This window comes from Phragmites australis, chromosome 16 (genome assembly GCF_958298935.1).
Source record: "Phragmites australis chromosome 16, lpPhrAust1.1, whole genome shotgun sequence".
Classification (NCBI taxonomy): domain Eukaryota; kingdom Viridiplantae; phylum Streptophyta; class Magnoliopsida; order Poales; family Poaceae; genus Phragmites; species Phragmites australis.
The window spans coordinates 13,439,639-13,456,086 of NC_084936.1; the positions used below are offsets into that span (position 1 = coordinate 13,439,639).

Below are 16,448 nucleotides of genomic sequence, written 5' to 3' on the forward strand. Positions count from 1 at the left end.
TGAAATTTCCTCAGCTAAAAATAGGATTACTCACCAAAATATTTTAGAGAGGGCTCAACCTACACGCATGCATTTTGTGATGACGAATATGTAGTGCTCCTAAATGATACTAAAATATGTAATTTTATATAATAATGTCTAACTTTCAATTTTTAAATATATAAATGATGAAACAATATATGAAAGATGAGATGTGCGTGAACCATATATGCTATTTTTTTTAAGTATCACTACCGGTTCATGGCTCAAACAAGCAGTGATAGTTGAGATATCACTGTCGGTTCGTAGTTTGAGCATGCAATGATAGTGGCAATATCACTACCGGTTCATGGCTCAAACTGATAGTGAAAGCGGTGATATCAGTACCAGTTTGTGGCTCATACCATCAGTGATACTAGGCTATCACTGACGGTTTCGCAACTGGCACTGATATTCCTAGACTATCACTGTCAATTGCGTAGTGCCGAATAAAAAACCGGTACTAATATCACCACTTTCACTGCCAGTTTGAGTCATGAACCGACAGTGATATTGCTATTGATGGTGGTTCTGAACCAACATTGTTGGTGGCTTAAGTAGTAGTGAATCTAATAAACAATAGTATGCAAGATACGTGTATATTCATATATGTTGCTTGCTTACTTTATCTCACCCCGTTATATCTTTTACAAGTGTTCCTAGACTATTTTTGCGAACATGATGAGCTTGCGACTTAGAAGCTTGCACGTACCACTTCACTACAATATTAATAATCTAGTTCATGCTATAAAACTCAGTTTAGTAGTGCAATGCTTGTGCTTGTGAGAAGCTTTTGTTTAAAGGATGTTTAACCTTGTTTATGCTATTAGGAGTTGCATGACTTGGTTGTGCCGTGAAGAGTATTTATGAACTTCCTATGTCATGTTTAGAGTCTTAATTTTTTTTTATGCCTATGATAGTTATGCCTGTTTTGCTACATAATACAAAGTAGGTGCTGCCAAAATTTTAAATTTTGGCTAAATTATGCTTTAGTTATAGGAGCGTGGTGTTACATTTGCGTTGAAGCTTGGCCCACTGTATTGTACGGTCAGGTAGTGACCGTATTGTATTGTCAGGCAATGACTCCTTGACAAATTCACTGCTTCAGAAAATAAAAAATTGATTGATGCCTACAAGGATCGCTCTAAACAACAAAAAGGAACATGATTTATCAACTCTTGGGTTGATCACCTGATGCCTTGTCTCCATCCCCCTTACTGGTTGGTTGTGTAGCATTTGTTGGAGCATTTGCAACACCATTGATGTCCTTACTCTTGACTGTCACCGGCTGACTATCACTTGCACTGCTTTTCAAATAAGAAGCCTTTCCTGGAGATGTTTCACTATTCTTCGCAACCTCCTCTTTGGTGTGCAAATCAGAAGAAGAAATTTTCCCTTTGTCATCCACAAATTCCTTAACAACCCCCTCTAGTGTATATAACCTGAGTAATACCTTTGAAAGCTTTGAATCAGCATCCTCCTTAGCAGATTCCTCCTCAAGCTGTTTTTGTTTCTCAAGTTCCTCATCTGTTTTCCTTTTCTCTTCTGCTTCCTGAAATAAGCACCATTATATTTCAGTCAAATTGTGTTTAGTGAATATGCCTTTTTATTATTATTATAACAATCTCTCAAGTTACATTATAACATGGTTGGAATTTGAAATGCCTACAGCCTCACAGGTAGCCCAGAAACTCACCCAAGACACACGTACACTAGCAGTGGTATTTTTAGTGCTGCAATTGCTTGCTGCCTTCTCTGTTTATACACTGCTGACCACTACAATATGGCCTGATTTAAACAGCTAATAACTACAGCAATTACTGCTTTAATTAGCTATTATTCTCTCTAATCTGCTAGCTAAAAATTTGCACACATCAAGGCCTATTGCTAACAATCTCCCCCTAATCCTTATGTGTGGACTTGGAATTGATGTTGATCAATCCAATCCTAGCATGAAGCTCATGGAATCTGACTCGCCCAAGTGCATTCGTATGAATGTCAACGAGTTGGTCCTTAGTGCCGACGAAATCAGCACTAATCCTCCCATCTTCCCAGCACTCCCTGATGAAGTGGTAGCGCACATCGATGTGTTTGCTACGTTCATGAAAGATAGGGTTTTGTATCAGCGCTAAGACTGACTTGTAACCAATCTTCAGCTCGACAGTGTCGGCGTCCCTCCCCTTGAAGTCGCCGAGCAACCGAGCTAACCACACCGCCTGTGTGGCTACAGTAGTGGCAGCAACATACTCCGCCTCACAAGACGAGAGTGCCACCACCTTTTGCTTGAGAGCATGCCAACTCACCAAGCTGCTGCCGTACAAGAACAAACTGCCGGATGTACTCCTCCTTGTCTCAACATCGCCAGCGAGATCGCTGTCGGTGTACCTGACAAGCCGTGCCTCCGCTGTCCTCCCGTAGTGGCAACCGAGACTTAAAGTCCCAGCCACATAGCGCAGGATCCTCTTCACTGCCGCCATGTGTTCCTCCGTAGGCCGCTCTATGAAGCGACTCACGTACCCCACGCTGAAAGCGAGGTCCGGCCGCGTGTGGACAAGATAGCGTTGGCTTCCAATGATCCTCCGGTACTGAGTGATGTCCACCTCCGCCGTCGTGCTGTCACGGCTAAGCTTAAGCCGCTCCTCCATGGGGGTGTGCGCAGGGTTGCAGTCCTACATCCCCGCCATCTCTAGGATGCGCTTGGCGTGATGCGCTTGGTGTAATGCGCCTAGCATAGCGTGATCCCGCTGCTACTCTGCTGCAGCTCGATGCCAAGGTAGAAGGAGAGCAATCCAAGGTTGCTCATCCTGAACCTCGCCTTCATCTCCTCTTTGAAGCGGTTGATCTCCGCCTCGGCTGATCCAATGATGATCAAGTCATCCACATAGACCCCGAGGAGCAACAGCGAGTCGCCATGGCTACGCCTGTACATCGCTGCCTCATGCGGGCTCTGCTCGAACCCGAGAGCTCGCAATGTCGTGTGCAGCTTCTCGTTCCAAGACTGCGGCGCTTGCCGCAGCCCGTAGAGCGCCTTCCATAGGCGCATCACCTTCTATTCTGCTCCAACGACGACGAAGCCCGGCGGCTGCGTGACGTACACCTCCTACCCCAAATCGCCGTTGAGGAAAGCCGACTTCACATCCATGTGATGTACCGACCAGCCATCTTGCGCGACAACAGCTAGCAGCAACTGAACAAACTCAAGATGAGCAACGGGTGCGAATACTTCATCGAAGTCAATGCCCGATTGTTGCACATAGCCCTTTGCGACGAGGCGAACCTTGTGCTTGATCACTTCTCCTACCTCGTTCTTCTTGAGCCTGAAGACCCACTTCAGCCCAATAGATCGATGCCCATGAGGAAGCTCCACTAGTGACCATGTCCCGTTCTGCTCGATGGAGTCCATCTCCTCATGCATGGCCGCCTGTCATGCTAGATCCTGCTCTGCTTCAGCGAAGGAGCGTGCCTCTCCATCCTCGGTGACCAGCAACAGCCCCTCGCCATCGACAATGCGATTGGCTTGGTGTCTCTACCCCTCCAAGCACGTCGACGATGCGACGGTAACGAAGAGGGGAGGAGTCGTGGTATGCATCCAGCCTGTCGGAGTCGTTTGGCGGAGGAGAGACGAACTACATGAGCGAGGCCGCCGTGGGAGAAGCCCCTGTGGGCGTGGACGACACGCCAGCGGGTGAGGCTGGCGCTGGATCCGTTCCCACGGATGTGGGGGCTGCCTCTGCGGGGAAGACGGGCGTGGGCAACGAGATCGCCCCTGTGGGCGCCAGCGCAACAGAATAAGCGCTTTCTGCGCTGCCTGCAGACGGAGCCAACACGCCTGGGTAGATGTAGTTGACCACTGCCTCCACATGGAAGTCAGGTGTGGCTGTTCCACCGTCTTGCAACAGCGCCTCCCAGTCCCAGCCGGCGTCCTCGTCAAAAACAACGTCGCGGGAGATGTGGACGCAGCGGGACCGAGGCTCGAGCATGCGGTACGCCTTGTTGCCATCCTCATAGCCGATGAAGACCATCGGGGTGCTGCGGTCGTCAAGCTTCTGTAGGCCTGGTCTTGTATCCTTTACATAACCAAGACACCCGAATATACGCAAGTAGCTTACCGCCAACTTGCGTCTGTGCCACGCCTCAAATGGCGTCTCGCCGTCAAGACTCTTTGTTGGCGCCCGGTTGAGGAGGTAGACAGCCGTGGTCACAGCCTCCCCCCAAAATTCAGCAGGATCTTCCGCTGTTTCAAGAGGGCGCGTGTGGTGGTGAGGATGGTCTGGTTCCTCCTATCCACCACGCCGTTTTGCTGCGGCGTGTACGACGCGGAGAAGTGCTGCTGCACGCCATGGTCCTCGCAGTGGCGCGCGAATTCAACAGAGGTGAACTCGCCGCCATTGTCCGTGCGTAGAACGCGAAGCTTGTGCCCGCTCTCCACCTCCGTAGCAGCCTGGAATTTCGTGATGGCCGCTACAGCATGACTTTTTGCTGTGAGAAGCGCCAGCCACATGTAGCGGCTTGCGTCATCTACCAACAGCAAAAAATAGCGGCGCCCGCCTGGCGTCACCGTGGATGAGGTCTAGGACGCCCTCTGCGCGGTACTTCGCCTTGGCTGGGAATGGGGCTCGGCGATGCTTTGTCATGACGCAGATGTCGCAGAGCTGCTCCACATGTTCTAGCCACGGAAGACCACGGACCATGTCCTGGCGGCCAAGCTGGTGCAACACGTCGAGGCTGATGTGGCCGTAGCGGGCGTGCCAGTGCCACGAGTCGTCGTTGTGCTGCACAGCAAGACAGATGGGGCGCGCGATGTTGGGGCGTAGGATGTAGAGCTGGTTCTGCCTACGGTTCACCTTGGCGATGAGATGGCGCCAGCGATCCCAGATACGCAGCACGCCATCCTCGATCAGCACCTTCGAGCCACACTCATCGAGTTGGCCGACACTGATGATGCTGTTCTTCAAGCGTGGGATGAAGTAGACGTCAGAGAGCGCCTTGTGCTCGCCGTTCTTCTCGGCAAACAGCACCGTGCCGCAACCGTGGATCTCGACGAGCGATCTGTCGCCGAACCGTACAATTCCTTGTACCGCACGATCAAGCTTGGTGAAGACGTCACTGCGACCCGTCATGTGGCTCGTGGCGCCAATGTCGAGGTACTAGTCTTCCTGGAGTTCATCGGCGTCCGCCTCGCCGAGGAACGCCTAGGCTCACGGTTCATCGAGATGGACTATTGTTGACGCCGGCGCGATGTCGTTGTTCAGTGCGCAGACCTGCACCATCAGTAGCGCAGGCTCGTAGTCGTCCTCTTGCACGAGTTGCGCCTGACCTCGCTGGGACTTGCGGCAATCACAAGCCCAGTGACCGATACGCCCGCAATTGCGGCAGGATTCGCAGTCGTCGTTGCGGGCAGCGTTCTTGCCATCAGTCGCGCCCTTCTTGCGCGAGCCACGGGAGCGGCGATTCTTGTCTTCGCCTTTGGTAGACCGCGACCCCCCTTCGCTAGCTCGTCTTTCCTTCTGGTGCGCAAGCCACTGCTCCTCCGTGAGCAGCAACTTGCCATCGAAAGTCGATGGTAGCACCTGGTCCGGGTCGAGGCGGTCCTCCGCCGCCTTGAGCCGTCCCATGACCTCGATCGTCAACGTTGAGATGTCGAGGAGCGTCTCGATGGAGAGCGCGATCTGCGCGAACTTGGGTGGGACAACCCGTAGGTACTTGGCCACGACCTTGGCGTCGTCGACCGGATCACCGAGTACCTCCAGCTGGTGGACAATCCCGATGAGGCGCATGGCGAAGTCTTCGATTAACTCGCCGTCGCGGAAGGAAATCACCTCGTAGTCCTTCCTCACCTTCTGGGCAGTCATCTTGCGAGAGCGCTCGGAGCCGACGCGCATCGTCTTGATCGCGTTCCAGGCCTCCTTCGCTGTCTTCTTCGCAAGGGAGGTGACCATCTCCAGCGGGACTGCGCGAAAGATGGCCTCCATTGCCAACCTATCGTCGATTCAATCCACGCCGCCCTTGTCCATGGCCTCCCAGAGGCCGCAGGCTTCAAGCATCACCTCCATTATCACCAACCACTCGGTGTAGTTGTGCTTGGTGAGCAGCAGGTACGCGTCTCCGACATCTCTCACCACGCGCTGTACCACAGGCGCAGGAGCTGCAGAAGGGCCATCTTCACCGGCCATGACACCCTACTGATACCAATTGAAAGGCCTACAACCTCACAGGTAGCCCAGGAACTCACCCAAGACACGTATACACTAGCAGTGGTATTTTTGGTGTTGCAATTGCTTGCTGCCTTCTGTTTTCTTCTCTATTTATATACTGCTGACCACTACAATCAGCTAATAACTACAGCAATTACTGCTTTAATTAGCTATTATTCTCCCTAATCTACTAGCTAAAAATCTGCACACATCAAGGCTTATTGCTAATAGAATTGGACCATCTGATAATGGGTATCTTTTGAACTTCCCATGGCTACTAACTACTAATAAATCATGTCTTTAATAATTAGATTTTTTGTTCCAACATAAAGTATTTGAACATAGAAATCACTCAAAGTAAGCATGCAATCATGAAAATTCAATTTATCGACCATTTTAAGACCACTGTTGAGTAGCTTTCTAGGGATAGGAAAGTCACATCCTTGAAAGATGTATCTTTGTACATATAGGCAGCATACTAGATAGATAGTAGAGTGCAAGGAAATAAAAGTTCCAAATAGAGCATCTACTTACAGATTCTGCAATTTAAATGTTTAATAGCAGATGCAACTGAAATAAAAATACTAGTGATAACCTGATGGCATATGTTTATTATTCTCTAAGTACATCATTTGCTAGCATGGCTGCTATGCATTGCCCACTATATGTAGAATTCCATGTTAATGCTTTACACAATCATGACAAGTGCATAACCTAACTATTTAAACTGCCATGACAAGTTGCATGGTTCATGTATTTAGGTCAGACTCATTTCTGAGCTTTATCCAAATTGACACCACTGACACAACCACCACAAGTATGCTTTTCCAGGTGAATGACCTTGGCTAAACTCAATTGGCTAAGAGTTATTTGCAATAATGTCAAACAAGTAAGCTCAGGCACCTAATAGAGTACAGCTAAAAATACATCAATTCAATAGCATTCCAACTACAAAAACAAGTTGCAACACTAGACTTTGGTAAGTTACAGGACATCAGCAACTTCAGTTTTCTGCCCCTTGTTGTTCAAGATTAAAATTTGTTCCAAGGGATTTTCTATTACATAGTAAACTGTGCATAACAGGTCACAGCATATTACCGCCTCCATCCTTTTGATCTCCCTTCGTGCATACTGGGCCACTAGATAGACAGCTGCAATTCAAAATAAAAGCCACAATATAATCTCACAAAAGAAGAACCACACTTTCTCATTTGACATTCCAAAGCACAATCACGTATCAGAAAGGAATGGGATTTTCTCATGAAACGAACCTAGTGAGGGCATGCAGACAAAGAAGAGCTGCACAAGGTGAAAATCAAGCCTGAAATAGAAAGCGAAAGACAGAGATTATGAAAGCACCTCAGTGGTATTTGTTTTTAATGGAAGTCATTTCTCCAAAACCCGCAATCAAAAAAGGGCTGCAGACTGAATGGTACTCAATTTTGGAAAGGCGTTGTATAGTTTCAGAGCTCAGAGTTCAGACATGTTTTTAGTAGTATCATGGGAAATGATAAGACATAGATAATATGTGCTCTTTGAATTGATGTTGGTATCACACTGACATTTCTTAGCCTTCGCCATGTTTTGGATTTCTGTATCGTTACCAGAGAATAATATGTTACCCTATGAGGAGACAGGAGTTCTAAAATTCAGGCCAGAATTGCCATTGTTAAATTTTAGGAGATTAAGACAACTGCTGTTACTGTATTCAGATTCGAGGACCTCAAATGGTTCAGATTTTCGAATAACATATTTAACATAATAAGACTCCCACTAAAGAAACCTTGGCAAACAAAATAAATGCCTGACAATTCCAGTGATGCTTCCATCATTGAAACGCCCTCTCAAGTTGAACTGAAATCTCCATCAATCAAAATATACGGCGAAAGACGAAAGTATCTCTAAATCCAGAGGGGAAAAAAATTGTGCGGCATCCATTCTCATAAGAAGTGTGATGAATAGATAACAGCCACTGCCAATGCTATTGTTGTCAGGGTCGTAAGTCGCATCATGAAGCATAGGCAAAGCAAGCTGAAATCTTTGCAACGAGATGACACTGCTCACGTTGCCATCAATAATGTCTCCAGGCCCCATTCCATCTCATCTCGCCTCGAAATGTAATCACTACCGATACTAAAACCATAAACCCTAAGTGGGGGGACGGTCGTTGGCCTGATGCTCACCCGAACTCCTTGCGCTTGGGGGGAACGTTGAAGAGGATGTTGGCTGCAGTCTTCCAGTCGGCACCGCTGCTCCAGTCGAAGTTTTGCACCTGCTTGTACGCCTCCATCCTCACCTGCGCCGCTGCCTCTGCCCGCGCCCTCGCCGCGGCCGCCGCCGCGGCGTCGACGGGGAGACCTCCCTTGCCGGCGGTGGAGGAGGAGGATGAGGAGAAGAGGCGGCTGAGAGGGGTGAAGAGGAGCCGGCGGCGAAGCCGCAGCGCCGGAAGCATCGCGTCGATCGATTCGGGGCATGGTGGGGTCGGCGTCCTCGAGGGCTTTAGGGGAACGCGGGCCGTTTGATTGGAACACAGATCGAAGCTTCCGTGTGGAAATGCATTTCTAAGCTCGATATTTTTTTTAATGAGGAAATCTTCGGTGCAAAGAAACTATCTATTACTGAAAATATTGATTCCCGATACTGATCTGAAGGCACATCTTCGTTCTACGATCCCACTGAGTCATTTTGCGAAAAACTCTTGTACGGCTTCCATAAAAAATGGAATGGTGAGAGAAAAACGTGCCTTCAGATCAAGACCAAGATCAGATTGATGGGAATCAATATTTTGCACTTCTATACTGAATAGTTTGTTTCGAAGGGGGGTTGATTTAATAATTTTTTGATCTAGTTCAAATTTGTACTAATAATGAACGGTTCTGATGATAGCCAAAAATGACAAGTGCAATAGTTTGGGCATAATTATGTTATTAAGAGTTTAATTGGCCACAATTAGCTAACAGTTAGTTTCATCCGGTTTTTATGTGGATAATTGGCATAATTAATATGTTGGTTTGATGCTTAATCTGCGGTTAGTCCATTGAATGGATGTTGGGGGTCGCTGTTAAGGACTCCAACGGTCTCATGGCTTCGCTGGCTCATGTCCATGGGCTCACACCTTTCGAATGCCATTTTTTGACTTTCAGGTTTCGGAGTAACTACCTCCCGGAGTTATATCTCCCGAAGCCTCCACCTCCTGAAGCCTCCATCTCCCAGAGCCATACCTCCCCCGGAGCCCCATCTCCGGGACTCGGGCAGGCTCCCGAAGGCTACGGGGTAGGCCATCAGGCCCCAAGAAAAATCTGCTAGGAGAGGAACTTCAGTCATCATTTGCTTGCAAGGAAGTGACCGGCATTAATTAATTAGGCTAGTGGGCATCGTCTTGACACCCTAGTAAAATAGAGGTTATCCTGATACCCCTGACATCACGATGCCAGGCCGTAATTAGCAACCGACTCACCCATATGAGTACAGGCACCCCATCAATTACTATGGTAGATATCTATCTCCTATGTAGAGTAAAAAGTAGCTATTCAGGATAAGATTATGTAACTCGGTCTAGTCCGGAATATTTTGCACATAGCGGTAACTTGTATATTATGCTACGCTCAACCCTATAAATAAGGGGCTATGGCCGTCTGAGCAGAAGGACACGCTCAACACAGCACGGAAGAGCATAATCACAAAGTTTTCCTGTGATACTCCTCCTAGCCTAGTCCATATCTTTACGATCAATATATTTGTGATGTTCCTTCCTCTCAAACTTTGTCTCCAAGCTTGAGTCTCCTCTTAGAAGAAACTCTCGCCATACTTACTGAGGTAAGATGATCTCTTGCTCGAACAGTGGCGCCGTCCGTGGGGACCTCAAACACAGAAGTGCTAAGAGAGGTAGGATGTCACCCAAGAAGAAGACCACCAAGGCCGCGGTGATGGCAACCGACCCCCCAGTTACACCAGTACGACAGTCCAGGCGACAAGGCGCAGGCTACGCCAACAACGAGCCCCCAACCGGGGGGATCGAGGGCCTTACAACCACCACCAACCCAATCATGACCACAACTGCGGCCGGCACCGAGGGACTCCCTACCCCAGAGACCCCGCAGTAACAGCATTCCCTCCGAGCGTTAATCACGCCTAGCGGCACTCCTGACCCATATGGAGGAACTACAAACGGCTTTGCAGGTTGAGCAGCAGGCTACCCGCACGACCACCGCCACCCCCCGTGACGACCAACGCATTTTCAATCCAAGCTCTACAGACCAATGAACCCCTCGACCTCCGGGCCCCGCACGTTCGGCCTCCGGAGCCCTGGAGCTGACGTCGTGAGGATCAATTGCAAGACTACAACTCTCCCCTGTAGGCTGACCTGTAGAGGACACCCTTTCTGAAGGGCTTTCGAATTCCAAAGCTACGTAAGTTCAGGGGCGATTCAGACCCTGATGAGTTCGTCCGGTCTTACGCCCTTGCCATAGAAGCTAACAGGGGCGGACCGGTCACCATAGCTAAATGCTTTCCTCTCGCCTTAGAAGGGGTGGACATACGCTGGTTCTGGGCACTGGACCCTGGCGCTATTCACTCCTGGTCTCAACTCTGAGACCTATTCCGCAGCAACTTCTAGTGCACTTTCATTGAACCAGTAACCTCCGGAGCCTGTTCACCATCAGATAGGAGCCGAATGAAACACTTTGGGATTACTTTGAAAGGTTCTCCCGGACCAAGGCTGATATTAGGGGCATATCGAACTCTTCAGTCATCGATGTCGTGACCCAGGGCCTAGCCGAAAGCCCCCTGTATGATTGGCTGAAACGACGTCCCATACGCACGGTGGAAGTCCTCATAAGCAAATTTGAGGAATATGCACACGCAGAGGAGGAAAAACTCCACCGTAGGCGTTCACGAGCTACCAAGACTTCCCGAGTCGACCCCGAGAAGTCACCCTCGGAGGCAGGACCATCACATGCCCCCTCTCCCACAGCGAAGAGGGGCCCCGAGGAGGCTCATACCTCCAGGTCCCAAAGGGGGCTGCAGCCCCAACGCCAAAACATCAACAATATCAGCCCCAGTCACGGGGCTCCAAACAAAAACCGGCGTGGATGAGGATGCCTCGGAGGCATCCTGGAGGGAGGCCACTGTCACGTCCCCAAATTTTTAATCACACAATTAAGCATAATCATGCTTTTTAAGCGTTATGTTTAATATTGCGTAATTATAATTCGAAATATTTATACAATTCGTATGAAATCATTTGGATGAGAGAAGGAAATTCGGGAGAGAAAAGGATTAAATTCGCAGCAAAAACGGACACTTTTTTACTTACATGTGGGCCCCACATGTGGCCCCACCCTCCAACTACTTAAATGGGCAACCCACCAACTCTCTCTCTCTCTCTCTCCCACTTGCTCCCTCACTCCCACACGTGCAGCAGCAGCTGCAGCCCCCCTCCCCACTCAAGGTCTCACTCCCTCTCTCCATTTCTTCTCAAATCCGAGCTCAAGTGAAGGATTGGAGGTATGCATGTGGTACCATTGCATTCTAGATCTCATAAGCTACTCATCCATCCAATTTATGTTCGTTTTTTGGAAAGATTCGAGCCGGATTTGATGTCTTTTGGTGTTCGTGGTTGAAGCACAAGAAACACCGGAGTTCTTCGATTTCCCTCCATTTCCTCCACTTTCCGGCTTTCACCCAACTCCATAAGCATCTTGAGTAAGTCCCTTAGGCTCCCCATGGCAAGAATTCATGGTTTGGTTGGTCGATTTCGAGTTTTAGCAAAGTCATGAGTTTTTGAGGTTTTAGACCAAAATGAGGATGTAGAAAAGATTTGATTTAGGAATTGAGTTGCTAGGTGGTTAGTTGAGTTCTAGACTCTCTAAACTCTCCCAAACATACCCCCTTTGAAGTGGAAAAAAGATCACAAATCGATTTGGAAAAATTTCCCCTCAAATAGGAGGAGTTCTGGAAAGTCCGGAACCTCTGGAAAATTGTCCAGAGGTTCCGTAGTCCGAAACCTCCGCAAAAAAGTGTGGATAGTCCGCAAAAGTTTGAAGGTTCCGCAGAAAAGTGCGGAGGGTCCGTAGTTACTATTCATCAGGCACGTTGAGGCTTGTAAAATTCATAATTAATTCATCCGAACTCCAAACGACGTGAGACCAGTTGCGTTACATTCTAGTTCATCTAAAATTTGCATATATAGTTTATTTTCTCTTCCATGAGAAAGCTCTTCTAACTAATTCAAGACTACCTTGATTGTCCCAATTATTACTCGAGCGCGCTGAGGCAACTCTGAACTAAGCTCAGGGGAGGGGTAGTAGGTATGCTTCAAACCCGTCTTGGATTCGTAATGTTTGGCCATTAGGTTTGAATTGCCTTCTCTTTCTGTCTTCCATTTGAATTCTGTGACTTATCCTTCAATTAGGAGAGTAGTTGATATGGTCTTTCTTGGCTTTGGCTTTCAAAGTGCAGTTTGAAAAGAGTGAGTTGCTGTCAATGGCTTCGTATGAGTGTGAACTACGTGTTAAAAATGTTGGAACTCCAGAAAATATATTTGAGAATTAGTGAGTTAATTAAATGTGTTTTGGCTTGTTTAGGTCACGGTTAGTTGTTGCCATGTTAACATGCTCTACACATTAAAAATACTATGAGCCATGAGATGAGTGTATGAATTCCGTTGGTTAATGAACTACGCGCTAAGGTTTAATGAGTCATTGAAATGGTTTCAATCTTTAACATTGCATAATTAATTGGATCTAAACCCCTTATATAGTGTATGACCATGTTTAGGTAAAGTGTGTCTACTGTTCTAATTGAATCGATCAACGAAACGACGAAAGCACATTTCCTGTCAATATCCGGAGTGTCCGGACAAAGTCCGGAGGGTCCGCACATGTCCGGAGTATCCAGAGAATTCTCCGGATAGTCCAGAGTTTGCTTGAGTTGCGCGAATGTCCGGATGTTCTGCATAATTTTGCGGATAGTCCGCATATGTACGGAGGTTCCCGAGATTTCTCCGGAGGTTCCACACTTTCAGCGACTTTTCAAATTGGTTTGAGTCTCAATTTTGTTCTAGCTCGCATGTTTGCACTTTTAACATGTTTTGCGCATCCTATGGCATGCATTGTTGCATTTCAACCATACTCATGGGATTGCAAGCGTTATTCTTTTTAGAGAACGTCGAGTCGGTGTTCCAGGAGAGCGAAGGAAATTTTGGACAGCCACCTGAACAGCAAGGCAAGCATCTATCATATCGCACCTTTGTCGTATTGAATGGAGTCTAAATATTGATAAATTATGCTTATGTATAGGTTTGCATGTATAGGAAGTCAATGTTGGGTTTTGATTGGTAGATCCTATGTTGAATTGCATTGTCTCTACCTTGATTTATTGTTGATCCATATCCTTGTAGCATGGGTTTAATCATGCTAAGGTCTAACTTAAAAGTGATGCGAGATGCTTAGCAATGTATAGGTCCTCGGTAGAAGTTGAGCGGTGGGACATCCCATCATTCGCGAGCTATAGGTTAAATTACTTTCACAATGGTTACCATGTTGGGTTGTTAGTGTTGGTTGGTCGAGTGGTGAGTATGAGATGAGATGTGGCAGTGTTAGGGGTGTCATCTGCCCTCAAAGAAAGTCCAGGGGTAGTTCGGAAAGGGTACCCGGACACCGTAGGCCGCTTGCATCGTTTAAGGCCGATCGTTAGGGTAGTTGGCTTTAGCACTTACCTTACTCACCACATGCCGATCTAATGGTAAAGCAAGCCAAATACCTCCACAGTTGTGGCTTTATGGGGCCTGAACATCGACGGTGTGAGCGGATGGGCTTGTAAGTGGTACTAGTTTGCTCCGGGAGTAGTTCTAGTACCGCCGCGCCCGAGCGATGCATGCCGCACACGGTTGGGGCTGGTTGGGAAAGGTTGACACGAGTACCCTCTTGTGTGCACTTTAGCAGGTGGCATAAGCCGTATGATCCCTGAGTCATGTGGATCCAGGAGTATCCCAATACAGGGTGTACAAACAGTTTGAACTGCCGCGCTCTTGGTCATGAGCATGCTATTGTTTCATTTGCACCCGGTCGTAGAGTTCTCATGGTTGGTTCGGTTGTATGGTTCGGATATGTGGTTTGTGGTTCGGATATGTGAGAGGTGGTCGAGATGGCACTTGTTATACATTGATACTAATGTGGTTTCAGTTTCATATGATCAGTTGGTAGTTGTAGGGTAATTTCATATATGTTGGTTAAGTTAGTTGCTCACACATATATCTAGGTTGCTTACCGCATATGTTTTACTTAACCTTGTGGCCTACTCTTGCTAACAGCTCAATGCATAATCCTCGGAGTCGGGATATTATATACACATATTGTGTAAGACTTGCGAGTACCTTCGTATTGAGGGTGTTGCTCTTAAGTTGATGCAAGTTCACAGGTCGGCGAGGAGGGGGCAGTGTTTCGCTACTTTGTGCCTGCCGATCAGGGTGGTGGGCAGAAGTAGCACACTCTACTCTGAACTCAGTATTCTGGTATGGAGCCTAAGGGCATGTGGCTCCATATCCTTTTGTTGTATAGCTTTTAGTCTTCCGCTGCTTAGTTCTTTTGCTGGTTAGGAGTTGAGCAGGTTTTAGCATCCTCCTAGCTCTCTTTTGCTGTAAATTGTGCTAACTTGTTGCATGCTTAATATTTGTAATATAAATATTTATTACTTGCTCTTTATTAAGCTATGATGTGATATAGATGTTGGAAAGGCATGTGTTCTGATCTTGGGCACAAAACACGTGCCGGGACTACCGGGATAATATTCTGGTTAATCATCAAGGTTGTGATTATGAATAATGATCCTCCTGGTGATTAATTAGAATATTGTTTGGACGATTCCTCACAGCCACACTCTGAACCGGCGCTCCGGGGAGGAATCCTGGTGCACTATACACGGCGCAGGACGGGGACACAACACTGACAACTGTCGGACCCTCACTACTTTCCGTGAAGAATACCTCGGTCGACAGGTGTAACACCCAGTTTAAAAGGAACAAAACCGGGCACAACACATGTATGCCAGGATCAAGTTTCCATACATGTGCTACATCATTAGTGTATCATCATAGTGTCTTTATTACAATAATGCTACTAAACTTATTACAAAAGGACCCGAGGGTCTAATAGAAAACACAGCGAAAAACTAAAGAGATCTTCAGCGCCAGCGGGGCTTTGATTCTTCCACAGGCGTTGATCGGGAGCACTCTAGCCTAGAACAACAACTCTGGGTCGAAGTCATCCTCTCCGAAGGTAGCAGCTTCATTGACAGCTTCTGATCAGCAAAAGGGGAAGAAAAAGAAGGGGCAACGGGTGTGAGTACAAACATGTACTCCACAAGTGTAGGCAAAACACGTTATGAGGCTCAAGTCAAGGAAAGGTTAGACACGGGTTAGCTGCACTAAGCAACTATGGCATATGATTTCAACATCAGGCATCCTATTTACTAGGTGAAGACACAACTATGATAAAAGGATTGACTCATTGGATTCCATCCGACTACCAAGACTCACCAGGTAATTCCATTACCCGGCTACCTAACCAACCATACCATCCTTGATCCCAATTAATCCTGAAGAAGTCCAAGTTCGCTCTTGTCCGTGAGCATGGCTGACCGATCATTTTTGATACTCTACAGAGTTTGCACAACTTTTCCCCATGAATCGTGATTACCGTGTTGCTTCACACTTCCAGGGTGTGGAGTCAGGGTCTCACTACAAGGCCTTTACAGAGCTCCCACTAACCTGTAAGCACCCACTGCGGTTTCACCACTAACAGACGATTCCATCGCCGCAGAAGCCCCCTCTTGTGCTACTTAACCATCCAATGGTGCCCACAGAATCAGAGGGGTGGCTAATTAGTTGGCCAGACCGTACCCATATTAGCCTTGTGGTTGTGCGGAATCAACTTGGTTACATGCTCAAGAACCAGTCCTTAGGACCCCACACAGGAACAACCACAACCAACTGTGCACTACCGGCACACATGCATTCCCGCACCATCATCAAACAACTATTCTGTTGGGATCCCTATACCATGTTGCTACAAAAATACCCTTCTTGATTCTTGTTGCATAATCATTAGTCAATATTATCATTTTTCCCAACCACGACTACACTAGCATAATCTACCCATTTTATATCATGACTTAACAACGGTGACAAGGAATACTCATTCAAAAACTAGTAAACCCTAATATAGGATTTCAATTTAA

General features: G+C 47.4%; 1 protein-coding gene across 1 annotated transcript; it reads right to left on the minus strand.

The window, feature by feature from the left end:
* Window positions 1-971: 971 nt before the first annotated feature.
* LOC133896452 (uncharacterized) lies at window positions 972-8,750 on the minus strand. Its single transcript, XM_062337060.1, has 4 exons — window positions 8,396-8,750; window positions 7,484-7,533; window positions 7,311-7,363; window positions 972-1,570 (listed from the first exon to the last, which is right to left on the minus strand). The coding sequence occupies exons 1-4, from the start codon at window positions 8,662-8,664 to the stop codon at window positions 1,190-1,192; spliced, it is 753 nt and encodes a 250-aa protein (XP_062193044.1). The 5' UTR covers window positions 8,665-8,750; the 3' UTR covers window positions 972-1,189.
* Between the last annotated feature and the right edge of the window lie 7,698 nt (window positions 8,751-16,448).